Raw genomic sequence first — 20,528 nt, 5'->3', positions numbered from 1 at the left:
GGTAGGAGGAGGATGACATGTTTCTTGAAAACTCAAGATCACTGTTAAGTGGAAGGAATATTAGTAAGGTCCCCCAATTTTACTCAACTTAAATTAGAGTCAAATTGGCTACCGTAAGAAAGTCAGAAGAACACAGTTTTAGGATCAGCTCATTCAAATGGGACTAAATTAAGGTGTCATCTATCAACTTGAGTTACTGTTATGCTAAGGTGCTGTGTACCCAAACCAGCCCAAAATGGTTGTTTACACATATGGAATGAGGGAGTTGGGGATGAAACCAAACTTAGTCTGGCAGATGATTATTTGAAAAATAAGGTTCACAACTAATCATATGACACAATTCAAAATTTTTCCCAAACTAGTATATATGAGTATAGATGGAACCTAAGTGTCAAGCATTATTTATGCTGACCGTAGCATCTACAAATAAGTAGGGATGACTGTAGACCTAAATCCATGATGCATTCTGAATCAAGCTCTTATTCCTATCATCTCCATTTCTGCATGTCTGATCTATCCTATTGAGAATCAACTAGAATTATTATTTTTAAGAGTACAACACTGAGTGCAATCCCCACCAGTTAGCGAATGAACTGAGGAGATAAAGTCCAGTCAGGAAGATACATGACCACCATCTTTCAGGGCCTGTATTCTGTGGACACTTGGGAGGACTTTACACTTTGATCCAACTGCTCTGCTGCTTCCAGGAGGTCCGGAAGCTAAATCATACCCTCAGGAAGGACGGAAAGCCTTCCCAGTGTCACGCTTTGCCATGGCTTTCACAAGCAGCACTGAGACAACAGTCCACTCAGGAAAGCAGACAAGCCACAAGTTGATGGATATGGTACTTCGCATGGTGGTGAGCTGATGATGGGTTTTTGTTCAGTATCTAGGAGGTCTTCCCTTCTGGCCCCCATCCATGCTTCCACTTTCTACTCTGATGACTGGGGCATCTTCCTTCAATCTGTGATTTGCAAAATGTTCTGACTGTGAGAGTCCGCTGTGAGGCCTGAGGAATTGATGGAACCTCTTTTGAGAATCCTGTTCAGTATGTCCCGCCAGCACTTCTTGTACTGATGCCTTAGTAAAGAGTACACGAAGGGATCTGATGCCGCTTTGCTGTAAGCCAAACACTTGGACAAGACTCCCCAGTGATAACTGATGGGGCCAACGTAGGATAATTCTACCAGCCTATAAAAAATGAAGGCAGTAATTATTTTTAAAAGAAGTATTTATTTAGTTTGGCTTTTACATCAGTGGTTTCTAGAAATTTCTCCTTTCCCTTTTCCCAACATTCCCCAGATTGAGACCTTCCTTATAATAACAGAAGCAATCAAGGCAAACTACCCAGTCCAGTAGTGAGCTAATCTGACAGCATGTGCAACAATCTGCATCCTGTTCTACTAGGGAACTGTCAGGAGGAGGGAGGTGTATCTCATTATCTATTTTTTAAGATCATTATTAGCTTTCCAATGACTTAGACTGAGGCTTCCTTTTAGAAATATTTTTAATTTGTGCTGCTGCAATTAATGTAAACAGGGTTATTTTGAATCCATATCAGTTCATACAGATCTTTCCATGTTTCTCTGAATCTCCTCCATCTGTGTCCTTTGTTACTGGACAATTTTAAAGATTTATCACATTAAAATAGCAGCTTGTTTTCCTCTTAGTCATACCCCAACTGGTGGGAACCAACTTTATTTCTAGTTTGCTTCTAGAGTGTGGCTTTGAACACTAGAGAGGGAATTCTTACTGAGAGATCAACATGGAAAAGACCCTCTTCACAGAGAATCTATAGATACAGACTCTAGCTTCTCCCATGCTAACTGACTTGGTAGCCTTGAGGGTCATAGGAACAGGGTGACCTCTCTCAACTTCAGATTTGTCTGCTAAACAAAAGTGGAATGTTGGGGCACTAAATCCGGACTCTGGCCTTGGTTTTCCTTTAATTTAGTAATGTGGAATTGGCCAAGTTGCTAATTGTCTCTGATATTTTTTTAAAGTTTTTTGTTTTTTTTTAAAGATAGATCAAAGAAAGGTAATCTCCATTCTAGTCCTGGTTCTGTCTCCTAACTACATCACCTTGGCCAAGTCCTGTGGCAAGTAGGTGGTACAATGGATTATTATTTGTTATAAATATGTAATGAATGACCATATGTATACATACATATGTATATGTACATATTTACACATGGATGTAGACATATATTTACATAAGTACTATAGACATATATATAAAAATACATATGTATGTGTGTGTATAATTTTTAATTCCAGGCCTGGAGTTAGGAATACCTGAATTTAAATCCTGTCTAAGACACTTACTAGTTGGTGACTCTCAGCAAATCACTCACCCTGTTTGCCTCAGTTTCCTCAACTGTGGAATGAGGACAAGAAGAGCACCTACTTCCCAAGGTTGTTGTGAGAATCAAACGGGATAACAACTGTAAAGCCGTAGCCCAGGGCTTGGCATGTATTAAGTGGGCCTCAGTTTCCTCATTTATAAAATGAAAAAGCCAGACCATTGCAACGGCCTGCTGGTAGGTCTGCCTGTCTCAAGCCTCTCCTCACCCAAATGTATTCTCCATTTAGCCACTAAAGTGATTTTCATAAAACACAGGTTTGCCCATGTTACCTCTCCCACTCAGTAACACCAGGGGCTCCCTATTGCTTCCAGGATCAAATGTAAAATGCTTTGTATGACATTCAAAGCTCTTCATAGCCTAACCCTCTCCTAACTTTCCAATTTTCTTATACCTTACTCCCCAACAGGTACTTTTTTGGTCTAGTGACACAGGCCTCTTGACTGTTCTTCAGACAAGACCCTTCATCTCTCAACTCCAGACACTTTCTCTGCCTTGCCTCATGCCTGGGACACTCTCCCTCCTCCTATCTGCCTACTGAGTTTCCTTTAATTCCCAACCCAAATCCCTTCTTTTCTTGGAAGGCTTCAATCCCTCTCAGTTCTGGTGCCTTCCTTCAGTTAATTACTTCCTATGTATCCTCTATGTAGCCTGCTTTGCACATATGTTTGCATGCTGATTCCCCTATCAGACTCTTTGAGGGCAAGGACTATCTTTTGCCTCTTGTATCCACTGTGCTTAGCACAATACCTGGCACACAGTAAGTTCTTAATCTGATTGACCATATACTCTTTAAAGTCTCTTCTAGTTCTACTGTGTATAAGTCTAAGACAGTACAGTGTATACTTACTTAAAGGCTCTCTGGGTCTCTCTCTTTGCTGTATATAGTAATGGCATTGCTGTGATGCTCAAATGAGGAAAAAAGAACATATCAAAATGCCCTGCAGAGCCCCAAACGTGAGTCAACAAATACTGATGTGACAATTTTGTTTAAGCCCAAACAAGTGCCAGCACTTGGGGTGTAAGAGGCAGGGAGGACAAGGGAGGAAAACTGAAGATCAAGGATTTGAGAGGAAATGATTCTTTGGGGCTTCCCCCCTCTGAAGTCTGTAAAGAGAACCAGATATAAGTTCTGCCATACAGTGGACTTCATATATTTCCTAGGGCACTATTAACATACTATCATACATTTATCATCTCTATCGTATTGTACTAAGTGCATGGAACAGTGTTTTATAAGCACCATGGGATCAAATTTAGTAAAGACTGTCTTCCAGTGTTTAAATGGTCCCCTTTTGGGAGATGGCAATGGGCATTCCCAAAGTGAGGCATTTATTTTCTTCTCCCAAGCAGTATCCCTCCTGTGGGCTGTATTTAGACACAGATGGCGTGATTTGCCTGGATGATATGAAGACCACATACAGCCAGAATTGTGGGGGCAGCAATGGGACCATACCCACATAGCTAATTTTGGCTAATTGTGTCTATGGGAAATACAAGTGGGAAACAGTGTGGAGTTGTTTATATTAATTGATTTTGTTGTTTGTAAGTTGCTTCCTCTCCAGTGGATTTTTATCAACTTTTTTTCCTTAAGATGACCTGGTGAGCAGTTTAGCCCATCCACAAAGAAAAGATGAAAAGACTTGAAATTCCCCAATCATTCCAACTGATTTCCAATTATTCTCACTTGCTGCCTCTATTTTTAGGTCATATTTTTCAGAAGAAGTAGAGAGAAATTCATCCTAAGATGAGAGGAAATTCTTTGGATGTCGGTGTTCAGGATTCCTTGTGACATCCCTTCTTGGCACCTAGGAATGTGCGTTCCCTGCTACAGAAGATTTAACTAGCAAGTCAAGTCAGGGGTGCCTGCATTTTCCAAAAGTTTATTTTGGGGGGTGAGGTATTTACGAGAAAATGAAAATAACTAATTTAGAACTCAAAATCATCTAAAATAATCCATACAGAATAAGCCATTGCTTAAATCTAGAAAACTGTTGCCATGCAATGCCTGGATACATTTCTACAATGTCTAGTACTACAGAGATCTCTAAATAATACCAGTTTGACATTTATACAGTAGTACTTAAGGTTTGCAAAGAGCTCTGATGCATGATTTCAATTCAATCTTGACAACAACCCTATAACAGAGATACTAGAGTTCTCATTGTCTCCATCTTTATAGATGAAAAAACAGCAGTTATTTAGAGTGATCCAGTTATAGCAAGTGCCAGAGGCAGAATCTGAACCTAGCTAAGTCTTTCAGACCCAAAGCCCATCACTCTTCTCCATTTTGCAGCAACAATTGGATGGTCAAACTTCTTTCCTTTAGCAGAGGAATTATCACAAGGCACAGAGCATCATATGAGGACAGATGATACCCAAATCCCTATTTGATGCTGTGTATAAATTTCTTCAGATAGAAGCACCGATGGTGACAAAAACACAGATAATGTGTCAGAATGAACTTACTAGATTCCAGGTAACTGCATTTCTTCCTTTCTGTCTTTCCTTTCCTATCCAAGTCATCACTGTCACAACATATTCAGAGTACAATGATCACCATCTATATTTAATTAAAAGTATATCCTTTATCACATGATGGAAATATTGGGGAAAATCAAATTCAGCTGTGGGGCTGGAAGGAAATGGTGTGCATGTGTACATGCACAGATATATGTATATGTATGTTTATGACATACATATGACATAATTAGATGGTCTAGGGTACCTAAATATATGTGTTCATATATATATACGTATATATATATATATATATATACATAGACACATATACATATAATGTATGTGTCTATATATAAACACATATATACATACATAAATATATACACATATATATATATTGCTTAACCAGAATCACTGAATTAGAACTCCAAGAGCTAGAGAGAACCTCATGACTATCTCTACTACTTTAATCCATACCTTAGAGAGAAACCTCTCCATCATATACTCAGCAAGTAGCTAGCTTTGCTTGAAGGCTACCAATCAGGGGAGCTTACTACTTTCCAAAGCAGCCCGTTATCCTTTTTGTTCTCTTGTGTTAGAAATGTTTTTCTAACATCAAGCCTAAATGTGCAAGCTCCTTTGCTAAGCTCCTTAAATAAAGGCCCTGTGTCTTCTGTGTCTTTAACATTCCTCTTGGGTTCTAACATGGCACAAGGAATAAATAAGTCCTTACTAAAAAATGGAGAGATGATTCCAAAGAATAAATATATGTTTTGTTTTGTTTTGTTGTTTTCTCAGAACTTAAAGTGCAGTAACCATGACCTCTTCAGAGAGAGGTCACAAAGAAAATGACCTCTTATGAGACCACTTTCCTTTCTTCTTTGGAGTTTTGCCCATAGGTTTTTCTGACATCATCGTCCTCTTCTTTGGGTTTTGATTTTCTTTGTCATTTCTATGGTTAGATTCCTTTGTTTTTTTCTGCTCATCTTTTTTGGCCTTTTCTCCTTTCTTTTAAATTTGACCTCTGTTCCTGGATTGGAAGGGACACTGTCTCAGGCTTCTTGGGCCAGGTTCTGCAGGCCCAGACTATTTACCTGGTGCTGCTGCACTGATGTTGCTTTGAGGTCCATGAGGGAGAAAGGAGGGGAGTTCATTGCCGGTGTTGTGCTAAGGGGATTGGAGGGGGTGACCGGCACTGCTGGAGGCCTTAGAGGCCTGGCAGCTTAAGTGGTACTAAGCTGGGGTCCTAGTAATGATGTCTGGTATGTGCTGAGGAGAGTGGGGTGTTTCCGTGTTTCCTCGGGGACACATTGAAGCACATGATGGTCTGGCCACTAGAGGTTATTTGTTTGGCTGAGGCTACCCTAAAGCACAGGGAAGTTCTTAGACCTGAAGTTTGCCCATTTCCCTATCTATGTTGAGTCATGGCGGGGGGGGGGGGGGGGGGGCTGGGGGTCTTGGTGTTGGCATTTGCCTGCTCCACCACACTGGTGCTCAGGATCTCCTGCTGCTTTGCTGAGGTGGGGCTTGCAGCTGACTCACTGGGATGCTTCCTGTTCTGGACTGCATTCCCCTTTTACCCAAGTGAAACAACCTTGGCAGATCTGCCAGGTTTCTTGAGCTCCAAGATTGCTTCACACCATCTTTTTGCTAGTTCTGCTATTCCAGAATTTGTTTTAGGGCACTATTTTATGGTTGTTTGGAGGTGAATATAACAGAATTAACAGAGATTTACTGCTTACTCTGCCATCTTGGTTCCTGGAAGAAAATGACCTCCTATGACTAAAATGTAAATTTTATCATAATTAAGCTCTAGGACTTGCCTATTTTAGCCAGCCAGTCAATAAGCATAAATTAGGTGCCTGTTGTATACCAGACACTGCAATAGGCATTGGTGATACAGAAAGAAGGAAAAGACAGGCTGTGTCCTCAAGTAGCTCTCAATGTAATGAGAAAGACAAGCAAATAAGTATGTCCCAACAAGCTAGATTGAGGATATATAGGAAATAAGTAAGAAAGGGAAGGCTCTACAATTAAGAAGGGTAGGGAAAGGCTTCCTATAGAAGATGGGATTTTAGCTGGGACTTGAAGGAAGCCTAGGAAGTCATTATACAGAAATGAAGAAGGAAGACATGGGGGACAGCCAGAATAAATATCTGGAAGTGAAAGGCAATGTGCCTTGTTTGTGGCACAGCTGAGAGGCAAGTGTTACTGGACTGAGGGGTATATGTGAGGCAGTAAGGTGTAAGAAGGCTGGAAAGGCAGGAGGAGGCTAGGTTATAAAGGGCTTGACACCAAACAGATGATTTGGTATTTGATTTTGAAGGCAAGAAGGACCCACTAGAATTTACTAAGGTGGTGACATGGTCAGACCTTTTAAGAAAATCACTTTAGAAGCTTAAATAAAGGACTGATTGGAGAGGAGAGAGAGTTAAAGCAGGCAGACCTACTAGCAGACTATTGAAATAGTACAGTCATGAGTTGAGGATCTGTGCCAGAACCATGTGTCAGAGGAGAGAAGGGAGAATATTTGAGGGAGACTGTAAAGGTGAAATTGACAGACTTTGGTGATAGTTTGGAGATGGGAGGGGGCAGTGAGAGATAGAGAGGAGTCAAGAATAACACCTAAGTCACAAGCCCACATGAATACTAGGATGGGGTTGCCCTCTACAGAAATAAAGTAGCGTGAAGTTGTGGGGAGTTAGGGGAATTAGGAGAAATTAGAACTGGGGAAAATATATTGAATTAGATTTTAGATATGTTGAGTTTAAGATGTCTATTGGGTACCGAGTTTGAGATATCTGAAAGGCAGTTGGAGATCTGAGTCTGGAAGTTAGCAAAGATTTTAGAGCAGGACAGATAGATCTGAGTATCATCAGCATAAAATTGGTAATTAAATCCATGTGTGCTGATGAGATCAAAAAATAAAGTAGTAAAGAGGAAGCAGAGAAGAGCACCCGGGAGAGACCTCTGAGGAACAACTGCAGTTGGAGGATGTGATTTAGAAGAGATCCAGCAAAGAAGATGAGGAATGGTCAGACATTTAATAGGAAAGCCAGGAGATAGTGGTGTCCTGAAAGTCTAGAGAATACAGAATTATCAAGAAGGGGAGAATGGTCAGCAGTGTCAAAGGCTGCAAGAGGTCAGTTGAGAAAAGATCTTTTCCTCAGGACAAGAGTGGGGAAGACTAATAGCCTGGAGGGTTTTGTTATGTAGGTACCCTGAAGGAGAAATTGTAGGAAGGAAAAGTTGGCTCAGCAAAAGGAAGGTCTCCGACTACTCCAGTTTTCCCACAATGGACAAGATGCCTCAGCAGTGAGAGTTCTTTCTTACTGGAAGCATTTAAGAAAAAACTCAATGATCAGTTGAAAAAGGGTTTGATTTATCAAGGAAGGCACTGACTGGATGGTATCTTAGGTCTCTTCCCATTCTGAGATCCTATTATTAAAAATGGACTAAAAAATACAGGGGAAGTTAATACAACATTAGGTTACCAGTCAGTCAGTGTAAGGTTACTATGGTGGTGAAGGTTCTTGAAGTCATGTTAAAGGAGGATTTGCTAAAACAAATGGGAATATTTCATCTAAAGAAGACTTGAGGGGAAAGCTATCTTTGAATATACCTGCTTAGAATATCATGGCTCTCCCTGGTCCTGTGAAAAGATCGACTCTTTTAAAATCAAGGACACTGGGCTCACATCTTAACTTGTCCACTTACACTTACTGTCTGTGTGAACTTAGGCAAGTCATTTAAAAACCAGGTCTCTGGTTTTTCATCTGTAAGATGAGATATTTTAACTATCTAGAAGTGCCCTTCTATCTCACATTATAATAATAAGGGCTATCAGAAGGATTAGGTTGGATCCAGTTGGCCCAAGGGTGGAAGCTGGAGCATTAGTTGAGGTTGTAGAGCAACAGATTTAGGATGAAGTAAAGGAAAACTTGGCTAAAATTAGAGCTGACTAGAAGTGGAAGGGGCTGATTGCAGAGGAAACAGGAGGCTTTCAAGCAAAGGCTGGATGACCACTTGTTGGGAACTCTTTTTCAGGCAGGGTTGGGAATAGATGGCCTACAAGTTCCTCTTTAGCTCTGAGATAATGAAATTTAGTGAAACTGTGATCATATTGCCACATCCTGGCATTTGAGCATCTGCAAAGTGGTGTGGGGGAGTTGCTAGAACAGTGGACTTTTAAGTCAAGGAGACCTGGGCTTGAATCCACATTTAGATACTGTGTGATGTTGGGCAAATTATTCACTTTTTCTGAGTGTCAGTTTCCTCATTTGTAAAATGTGGGAGCAGAGGAGACTGGAGTTGGACTCTGTCATTTCTAAGATCCTTTCTATCCCTCAATGTATGATTCTGTGAACCTGAGCAAAGCCCTAAATCACCATGCAGGAAACAGCAAGGTTCCCAATCTGTGTGCTGCCAAATTCATTGCCCTTTACAATCATCCTGCTCATCATACACTCCAAGAATCCACACAGCTACATTTATTTGGAGAAGCAATTATGTGACTGGCATTTTTCAGAGTTGCCTGGGGAAAGGAGGTACAGTGATAGGCAGCAGTGTCGGTACATGTCATTGATGGACAGGCTTCACTGTCATGGTCATTACCAAGATTATGCTGAATGTTGACTGATGTCTGCCGAATGAAGCTAGACCAGCTGGTGGCAGGTGCCCAGTCCTTTTCTTTGTTCACAGAAGGACAATCGTTAATGAAAAGGGCACCAAATGACAAAAGTGTACTTCTAGATGACCTAACTGGAAGAAATCACTGTCACTTGGAGGGAAACAACCGTGTAAATTGTGATGGCAGAAACTTCTGGAAAATAAAAGATAATCTAGCCTAATGAAATTGACTGAAGGTTTTCATTTCAGCAATCTACCACAGTGGGGATAGCTGAAAAAACTAGAAAAAGTATGATCCTACAGTTTAAAAATGAGCATCTCTCAGTGCTCCATAAGCAATGGGTATTTATAAGAGTAAAGAGGGGAAAGTTTGTTTTCCATCCTCTGCACAAAATAGTGCCATGAAAGACCTGTATAAGGTAATGGTGTAGAGCTGTCTGTCTTGAGTTGACATGCCAATCAATCAATTAACACTTATTAAACATCTACTGTGGTAGAGCATTCATCTGTAGTGATTGATAAGGCAACAGCAATGAAATAACAACATCCTTCAAAGGAAATAACAGAAAACATGACTTTGTTACTAGTCCAAGAGTGTTTGAAGACACTATTCCATCATTAAATAAAACTGGGGAAAACCCTCTCCTTGTGATTTACCCATCCAAACACAGGCAAAGAATGAAAACACTGCTGCTTGTCCCATTTATCTGTCATTTCCTTTAGTATATGCTGCATCAATCATCCCTTCTTTTTAACTTCTATCCTTAATATCCCTCATTCCACTGGCCTTCCCACATACCTTCCAATATTCTCAGGTTTCTCCTATCTTGCAGGTGAAGGGGCAGAGGAGAGGGGTAACCTTGACTCAACTTGTTCTAATGATCTCTCCTGTTCTTTTGTCTACTTGCTAAATCTTTCAAATGTTTACGTAAGCATTACCTTCCCCTCCTCCCATACCCCTTTACCTCCTGAAATATGGCTTCTACTTTTTATCTATTAGAACTGTTTTTATATAGTTAATCTCCTTGTCATTAGAATGATTTTTCAATGATTCTATTAAATGGCCACCACCTGCTCACACTCCTCCATTTCCCTCACTGAGTACTTTGATAGCCATTTTTCAAAAGAGACAAAATATGTTGTGCAGCAATCACCACCAAATGTATAGAAGGTGGCCTGCAGACACACTTTCCTTGATCCCAAATACCCAAGACCTTTGTATTCTTTAATTCAGGGATACAGATCCAGGCAGGGAATAAGGGCATAGAGGTTTTTTTGTATACTGACAGACTCCAATGAACACATTCAATGGAGGTCTGTTTTCCTAGGCTTGCCTTGAAATAGCCTTCTCTTTGGACTCCTGGTTTTCAATTTCTTTCTTCTACAAATTATCTTCCACACAGTTGCCAAAATAATAGTTTAAAAAAATCTTCCTAGCTGTTCTTTCTTATTCCTTATCCTCCTGAAATACTCTGTAGCATCTGACATGGCTGGCCATTGCTCTTATTCCCCTGGTTTCTTTGACAAGCATACTCCTGACTCTCCAACTGTGTTTTCTAATTCTTCTCTGTCCTTAAATGTCAGTATTCCCCAAGGTCTTGTCCTTGACCCTCTTCTTTTTACTCACTTGTTTCTTTCTTGGTCATCCTATCCACTGTCATAGATTCAGATATCACTTCTATGGAAATGATTCCCAAATACTCATCTGTACCCCTGTGAGATCTAGATTTCCTTTTCCAACTACCTAATGGGCAGACCCATCTACATGTCTCACTGATACTTTAAATTCAGCCAAAGCAATTCACTCTTAAAACCCGTTCCTTCCATTATATTTTTAAAGCCATTACAATCCAGCCAATCACCTAGACTGGAAACTTAAGTAAATGTCATTTCCTCCCTTTTCATCTCTTTCCATCTTATGTAACTGAATCCTCTCAATTCTCCCTTCAAATTGTTTCTCACACGTTACTTTCCTTCTCTTCTCACTGCCACCATTCAAAACTGGAACCTCATTCCCTCTGACTTGGTCTGTTGAAACTGCCTCCTGAGCAGTCTACTTTTCTCATGTCTTTCCACCCTTCCATTTATCCTAAACAATATTATCAGAGTCACTTTCTCTTTTAGAAGATGACATTATATAATCCATTAAACATCCATTAATTTCTCTGCAATTAGAAACTGACAATGAGAGAGAATTATTCATGTCAGAAATATTCCTAGAATTGCTTCACAATACGTCTAGGTGTCAGGAGTAATTGTTATTGAAATTCACTTGGTCCACCATGTTTGGAAGAAAAGAGTTCCTCATGGAAAAGGGGAAGAACTTAGAAGCACTAATGAATTTGTCCTGTTTCCTGTAACCCTTAGGATGGAAAGACAATGGTGATATACTATAAAGAAGACCAGGATCAAAGGCTGGTTCTGCTGCTCATTAGCTGTGTTGCACTTGGCAAGTGATTTATACTCTGTAGGCTGATTGGATAGGGGAGGCAACACTGAGAAAGGGAGGAAATTTAGATAACTTGGGTTAAAAGATGGTAATATCACTGAAAGAGAAAGGCACTATGCTAGTGGAGAAGTTAAATTCAAAATCTTTCAGAAATTTATTTAATGCCGATGTTGGCATGCTTTTGACTATCCATTGATGAGCAGTGTTTCAGAGCACTGCACTGGAAGTGATAAATTAAAAAGAATGTTTCCATAAAGAATTCAGAGAAGCATGAGAAGACTTAGAAGAACTGATGCAAAATGAAGTGAACAAAATCAGTAAAACTGTGGTAAGTGTAAGTAAAAAGAATAATAATGAAAAGGACCAAAATTAAATGCCATGTAAACGTCACGACCAATTCTGTCCCTGAAACACACTTCCCTCCCTTCTTCTCATTAGCAGGAGACTATGGCTAGGGAACATTATATAGCCTGTCAGGTTCTAGTGATATACTGGTTAGTTTTTGGTCAACTGCTTCCCCCTATTCCTTTTTTTATTTTTTGTTACAAGAAATGGATCTCTGGGAAGGGGAGGATTATATTTGGGAAAGAATGAAAGAAATGCAAAAGCAAATACAATAAACTTTTTAAAAACTCAAAAAAAATCTAAGTTCCCCATAGTCACATTCTCCCATGACTTGTTCTATCATATTGCATGTTGCATAGGACAAAGTGAGACATGGATTCCACGTGAGACAATCTTGGCACCTTCCAAAAATAGTTAGAGAATTTATTTTGTATTTGTGAAGAAAGGAAAGATCTAAGCTGACATTTCTGATTTTCATGAAGCATTAGAATGGGAAAAGAAGACATTTTATTAATAGAATATTAATATTTCAGGGCCAGCTGTATATTAAATTCTTCTACCATCTACATAATTCCATTTCTTTGAAAAGACACAATAAAAATGCTGTCAGATCATCAAATGCCTTAATGCATCAAAGCTCTACTCAGATGATTTTGGGGGAGAACCTTAATTATTTGCAAATATGTATAGTTAGAGAGATAACACACCCTAACAAATCCATTTTAGACAGAGAATGTCTAATTAGAGGTTTGAGATAAGAATTAGTTAGGAACTAAAATCCAACTATCAAAAGGGAAAGGAAGCCTGGTGTTGGCAATGTAGTGCATATATGAAGATGGTTCTCAGGGCAGAGAAAACTCTTTATTTATTGTTTATAGAAGGAATCAAAGGTTTTAAACTTTTTGTGTTTGCTTAAAAGTGAGGTTAGGGATGTCCAATAGTCTTAAACTTAATATATCCAAAACTTAACTTATTATCTTTCTCTCTTCAATTCTCTCTATTTCTTATTTTTCCTACTACTGTGGAGGTATGATTCTACCATTCATGATTAGAACATTTGTGTTAAGAGTCTAGCACAGCACCTGGAACACAGTAGGCATTTAATAAACACTTATTCTTCCCCCCTATCCTCCCAGTCACCCAGGCTTGAAACATGTCACCTCCAACTGCTCATCCCCATCATCCTGCCCTTCTCCAATCTACTGCCCAAGACTATCAAGTTTACATTCTCATCTCTCTTATTGTCTTCTTTCTCTCCTCTGACTCTGCCATCACCCTTGTCCAGGCCCTTATGTCATGCCTAGACTTTTGTCAAGCCTGCTGTTTGGTCTCCTTGCCTCATGTCTCTCCCCACTTCAGTCTGGCCTCCATTCCTGCTGATATAAGTCTAACATCTCACAGAAAATCTACTTTCCCATGTATGTACAGTGCACTAAAATTATTTAAAAACCTGTGGATCATCTGGACATATCTCTGTTTTCCAACAGTGATATATTATCATAGGGCTTAAAGCAGGGGTGGGAACCTGTGGCCTCATGGCCAGAGGTGGCCTTTGAAAGGTCCTTGGGTGTGACCTTTTAAATGAGTTCAAGTTTTATAGAACAAATACTTTTATTAACGGGATTTATTGTGTGAAGTTTAGTTTCCATCAAAGGTCTGCACTTGAGGACCTAGAGGGCCATATGTGGCCTCATGGCCACAAGTTCCCCACCCTGGCTTAAAGTGATCTTAGAAATCTTCTGGTCCAACCTTCTCTCTTATAGATGAAGGAACTAAAACCTGGAGATGGTAAATTAAGTCACTTACCAAGATCATGGAAGTACTTATGAGCAGCATCAGAATTTCAGTCCAATTCCTCATGGTACAAATCTAGGATTCTTTCAATTATACTATACTGACTCTTTTTAGATTAACAGGACTAGCTGAGGCAGTGGTTTCTGATGCTATGAGTTGAGGCCAAAGTATGATTCCCTTTTGACTATACAAACTTGCTAGAGTCTCAAAGTTTACTATTAGTTATTCCACTGAATTAGGCAATGACCTCAGGTTAGAAAGGCCATGGTGACTAGGAGGTAAGGGCAAATTGTCTGGGCTCATATTGGCATATATTATTACCCATCAGCAGGACTAGTTAAGGCAGAAAACAAGACCTTAAGAGATTTGGGCATAAAACCACTATATTTAAAGAGGATTTCCATAATTCAGGCCTTCTCAAGGTTCCTCTCAGTCCTCTTCTTACCCTTTCAAACATGATCATCATCATAATTCCTTTCCCCAAAGTAAACTCTTTATCCTATTTTGCTTTCATTAAGATTCAACAGCACAGAAGGTTCTCTGGTGAGGAAACTTATCTATTAATGTATATAGGAAACTTCTCTGCAATCAATAGTCTTACAGAATTGACTGAGGCATTGAAAGGTTCAGTGGTTTGCCCAGAGTCACACAGAGCTGGTAGATGTTAGACATGGAAGCTGAAACAAGGTTGTCCTGACTCTATCCATTACTCCCTACTTCTCTGCTTTATTATGTCGGAGGATTGGTGTAAGTCTTTGTGGGAATAGATGAAATGCATGCACACATGCACACACAACCTGAGCGGTTTAGGATACATAAAATGCATGAGTCCCATGCAGGTTGAATTACCTTGTAATTACATATGGTGCAAAGCAAAGCAGAAACGTCCCAATGAAGGTGCTGATTTTCTTGGTGGCCCGTTGCCTCCGTCTTTTCTGTTCTTCCAGGCAGCGTTCTCTCACGCTGCAAAACATTGTAAAGAAACAGAACTGTGAATTGTGCCCCATACCAGGGTTTCCAAATATCTGTTAGGATGAATCAACAACAAAGCATCATAGATTTAAAGTTAAAAGGCTAGTCCAACTCCCTACTTTTATAGATGAAGAAACTGAGGCCCAAAAAGTTTGAGTGACATGTCCAAGATGATAAGAGGCAAAGGTTATCTAACTTCAAATCTAATGTTCTATTCATTATACTCCATTTATCTTGTTAGCCTCAGAGGTCCCAGGTCTCTAAGACACCCCTTTTCATTTTTACCTCACTGTGAACATGTGTACTATTCCTCAATATGAAACTCTTAGAGACCTTAGAGACCTCTGCTGCCCTGTGGATTCAGGTAACACTCAAAAGTGCTTCTAATAGAGAGGTGAAAGGTCTATTCAAAGTCACACAAGTCACCTATGTGACAATGCCAAGGACAGAATTAGAATCTCAATACCTAAACCACAGTCTCTTCCTTGATTTCATCATGTCCAAAGACAAGTCTTTTTATTATCTGACTCTGTGTCTTTACTCACACCCTTCTAATGCCCAAAATGCCACCTCCCTCATCTCTGCCATCCTCCAAATGCTATCACCTCTAGAAAACCTTCATTCTTCTGATAGAATCTTGTCTTTCTCATAACAGTTTGTTTCTCTTTTTAGGAGGCGAAATGATGCAATTTTGTTTCTATCTTTTTGCTGCCAAGGATAGTGATCTTTGTAATGGAAATAACAGCAAAAACAATTAATAGGGAGTTGAAACACAAGATAAGTAAGGAGACAAAAGTAAGAGAACAATAAGCTGTCCTGAATGCACTTTGGTCACCTCATTTGAGGAACTGCATCCCAGGTTATAGAAACAACTGGTGTGGGTTATTCCTGACTCTTAATCCAGTGATTCATGGTGAATGGGAAGCATGTGAAAGGACTAGAAAAGGGCAAATGCCCTGATTTTCAGAATTTAGAAAAAATGGGGTCTCTGAGCTGCAAGGCAATTGGTTTGATCTGGTTCCTGGAAAAGTTCTAGAATATACGATCAAAGGCATAATTTTTGTCCACATAGAAAGGAAAGCTATGAACACAAATGGCTTCATTAGTAACCCATCATAAAGAGACAAGTGTAGTACAGTGGAAGGATCATTACATTTAAGAGTAAAGAGGACCTGATTTCAAATCCTATCTCTGCCACTTTCTATCTATGGAATACTGGAAAAGTTATTTAACCTCTCCAGGGGATCTCAGTTTTCTCATATAAACAAGGAAGGAGTTGGATTAGATGACATCTAAAATCCATCCCAGCTCTAAATCTATGATCTCCTCTTATGACAGGATTATTAGATTGGCAAATCAGAGGAATACAGAGACTTGTTTGCCTAGATGTCAAAAATGCATTTGGCAAAATCTCTTTGGTGTTCTCTTGTGTGCCAAATAAAGAAATGTTGGCTAGATAATAGGATAGTTGGGTAGATGTGGAAGTATTTCAATTACAGAACCCATAATATAGGAATGGTTCCATGTCAACTTTGAAGGAGCTCTCTAAATGGAGTCTCTCAAGTATTTTACCTGTTCTGGTCAACAATATTATCAAGGACTCAAGGTAGAAGGGTATGATTGACAAATGTGCAGATGACATAATCTGAGAGGGACACCTAGCACATAGAATGCACTGAGTCAAGATCCAAAAATTACTTGATACTCTGCAAGAATGGAACAAATCTAATGAGAAGGAATTAAGTGGATATGAAAGCAAGTCCTACACAATTTCATAAGAATTCACTTCACAGACACAGGTTGTCCCAAAGCCAGTCTTCAGCTATTAAATCTTTTTTTTTTCTGTTTAAATTCTTATTTTTTAAAATTTTGGTTTTTCTCCTTTTTTTTCTTTTGTTATTCTTTCTCCTCATTTTCCCCCTGTGCCCACCCCAAGATAGCATGCATGCTGATTCCCACTTCCCTCAATCTGCCCTCACCTATGTCACACCGCTCCCTTCCCTTATCCCCATCCCATTTTTTTGTTGGGCAAGATAAGATTTCAATACCCCACTGCTTGTGTATCTTATTTCCCAGTTGCATGTAAAACAATTTTTAACATTTGTTTTAAAACTTTGAGTTCCCCCAATTGATAAATGGTCAAAGGATATGAACAGGCAATTTTCAGAGGAAGAAATTAAAGCTATCTATAATCATATGAAAAAATGCTCTAAATCACTATTGGTTAGAGAAATGCAAATCAAAACAACTCTGAGGTACCACATCACATCTATAAGATTGGCAAACATGACAGAACAAGAAAATGATAAATGCTGGAGAGGATGTGGGAGAGTTGGAACACTAATTCATTGTTGGTGGAGCTGCGAGCGCATCCAACCATTCTGGAGAGCAATTTGGAACTATGCCCAAAGGGCTACAAAAATGTGCATACCCTTTGACCCAGCAATATCGCTACTAGGACTATATCCCCAAGCAATCATAAAAATGGGAAAGGGTCCCACATGTACAAAAATACTTATAGCAGCACTCTATGTAGTTGCCAAAAACTGGAAGTCAAGGGGATGTCCATCAATTGGGGAATGGCTGAATAAATTATGGTATATGAATGTAATGGAGTACTATTGTGCCATAAGAAATGATGAACAAGAAGACTTCAGAGAGGCCTGGAACTTTATGCACAGCAACGACCACAGTGTGTGAGAGTTTTTTCTGGTAGACTTAGATTTTTGTAATAACACAAGAACTTCTTACAAAAAAAAAAAAATCCCAATGGTGGATCTCAAGGCAAAATGCCTTCCACACTCAGAGAGAGAAATATGGAAGTCACTCACATAATGTAGCAGATCATGTTTGTGTATGTGTATGTGTTTGTGTATCATGTTCTGATTTGTTATACGATTTCTTTCATTTATCTTAGTCTGACTACATAGCATGACTATAGTGAAAATATACTCAATAGGAAAGTATATGTAGAATCTATACAGAATTGTATGCAGTCATGGGGAGGGAGGGGGGTAGTGGGGGGTAGGTGGGGGGGATAAAATCTCAACTGTATGGCAGTGATTGTTAAACATTAAAAAATAAAAAAAAATAAAAAAAAACTTTGAGTTCCAATTACTCTCCCTTCTTCCCTCCCCACCCATACCCACTGAGAAAGCAAGCAACTCAATATAGGTTATTCATGTGGAGTTATGCAAAACATTACCATGACAGTCATACTGTGAAAGATTAAGTATATTGCCCTCCATCCTATCCTGCCACCCATTTATTCTATTCTCTTTTGACCCTATCCCTCCTCCCATTTGCCCTCCCTTCTATCATCCCGGTAATCTGTGTTTATCCCCATCCCTCCTACTTTCCTGCAGTAGGATATACACCAAAATGAGAGTGCATGTTATTCCCTCCTTAACCCAAATCTAATGAAAGTAAGCTTCACTCTTTCCCTCTCACTTCTCCCTGCTCCCCCTCCATTTAAAAAGCTTTTTCTTGCCACTTTTATGTGAGAGATAATTGTATTTCTCCCTTTCTCCTCCCAATATATTCCTCTCTCACCCTTTATTGTTTTTAGATATCATCCCTACCTATTCAACTCATCCTGTGCCCTCTGTCTATATGTACATAATCTCTTCAACTATGCTAATACTGAGAAAAACCTCAGGATTAACAAATATGATCTTTCCATTTAGAAATGTAAACAGTTCAACTTTAGTAAATCTCTTATGATTTCTCTTTCCTGTTTACCTTTTCATGCTTCTCTTGATTATTGAGTTTGAAAGTCAGATTTTCTATTCAGTTCTGGTCATTTCAACAAGAATACTCAAAAGTCCTCTTATTTCATTGAATGACCATTTTTCCCCTGAAGTATTATACTCAGTTTTGCTGGGTAGGTGATTCTTGGTTTTAATCCTAGCTCCTTTGTCCTCTGGAATATCATATTCCAAGCCTTGAAATCCCTTAATGTAGAAGTTGCTAGATCTTGCGTTATCCTGATTGTATTTCCATAATACTCAAACTGTTTCTTTCTTGCTGCTTGCAATATTTTTTCCTTGACCTGGGAGCTCTGGAATTTGACTGCAATATTCCTAGGAGTTTTCCTTTTGGGATCTCTTTCAGGAGGTGGTCAGTGGATTCTTTCAGTATGTATTTTACCCTCTAGTTTTAGGATATCAGGGCAGTTTTCCTTAACAGTTTCTTGAAAGATGATGTCTTTCTTTGATCATGGCTTTCAGGTAGTCCAATAATTTCAAATTGTCTCTCCTGGATCTATTTTCCAGGTCAGTTGTTTTTCCAAAGAGAATTTCTCATTGGCTACTGTTTTTTTTTCATTCCTTTGGTATTGTTTTATAATTTCTTGATTTTTTTATACAGTCATTAGCTTCTATTTGCTCCATTCTAATCATTAAGAAATTATTTTCTTCAATGAGCTTTTGGACCTCCTTTTCCATCTGGCCAATTCTAGTTTTTAGGGCATTCTTCTCCTCATTGGCTTTTTGGATCTCTTTTGTCATTTGAGTTAGTCTGTATTTTACAGTGTTATTTTCTTTAGCATTTTTGGGGTCTCCTTTAGCATGCATGTTTTTCATGATTTTGTTGCATCACTCTCATTTCTCTTCTCAATTTTTTCTCTGCTTCTTTTTACTTGATTTTCAAAATCCTTTTTGAGTTCTTCCATGGCCTGAGCCCAATTCATATTTGTCTTGGAGGGGTTTGGGGTAAAAGCCTTGACTTTATTGTCTTCTGTTTATATACTTAGGTCTTCCTTGTCACCAAAGTAAGATTGTATAGTCTGATTCTTTTTCTGGTTTTTGCTCATTTCCCAGTTATTTACTTGACTTTTGAGCTCTTTGTAGTTCTTTGCTTCCAGCAAGGGTGGGATGTGTACTGTCAACTACTTGATCTCCCCACAAATTATGGGCCTAGAGCTCCAGAAACAGTAGCTGCTGCTGCTATGGGCTCCTCCTCTGGGGGCAGGCTCTTCCATCCCCTCCACCACCCTGGAGCTGGGATCTGATCACTCTACTCTCTCACACTGGTCCCACAGGTTTTTTCCACTGACCTTTCAATTTGTCCTCAGCATTTTGGGGTCATGAAGTTGAGAAACAGCCACAAGTGCCAAAGATTCAGTTCCCCCAAGACCTGCTCAGATCTCATCTGTGCCAGCATGACCCACACTGGACTGTGCTCTGCTCCCAGAGCAGCACCATAAACACTTCCCGGCAACCTTCCAGGCTATCTTGGGCTGTCTTGGAATGATGCTTCACTGCATCGTTCTGTGGGTTCTGCAGCTCCAGAATTTGTTTAGAGTCATTTTTTTACAGGTATTAGGCTGGGTTTGGGGGGAGAGGACTAGCAAATCTGTGCTGTTACTCAGACATCTTGGCTCCACCTCTCAGTTACTAAATCTTAACAGATTTGTTGTATAAGCTGAGGAAGGCACACCCAAACAGCAAAGCTTTGAAAAAAAATTGTGCAAGTTTATTTCTGTGTCCAATCCATCACAGCTGCCTAATGCC

At 39.5% G+C, this 20,528-nt stretch overlaps 1 protein-coding gene across 1 annotated transcript in view; it reads right to left on the bottom strand.

Annotated features, from left to right (window-relative positions):
* Positions 1–959: 959 nt before the first annotated feature.
* Positions 960–20,528, bottom strand: part of GPR26 (G protein-coupled receptor 26) — a 36,496-nt gene continuing 16,927 nt past the window's right edge. Inside the window, exons 2-3 of the mRNA XM_072639105.1 lie at positions 14,893–15,006; positions 960–1,191 (exon numbers count right to left, since the gene is read on the bottom strand). Coding sequence (XP_072495206.1) covers positions 960–1,191; positions 14,893–15,006 — 346 coding nt within the window. The remainder of the gene's footprint in view (positions 1,192–14,892; positions 15,007–20,528) is intronic.

This window comes from Notamacropus eugenii, chromosome 1 (assembly GCF_028372415.1).
Source record: "Notamacropus eugenii isolate mMacEug1 chromosome 1, mMacEug1.pri_v2, whole genome shotgun sequence".
Lineage (NCBI taxonomy): Eukaryota > Metazoa > Chordata > Mammalia > Diprotodontia > Macropodidae > Notamacropus > Notamacropus eugenii.
The sequence above is the reverse complement of the archived record's forward strand: the minus strand, read 5'-3'. Positions and strand labels throughout refer to the sequence as shown.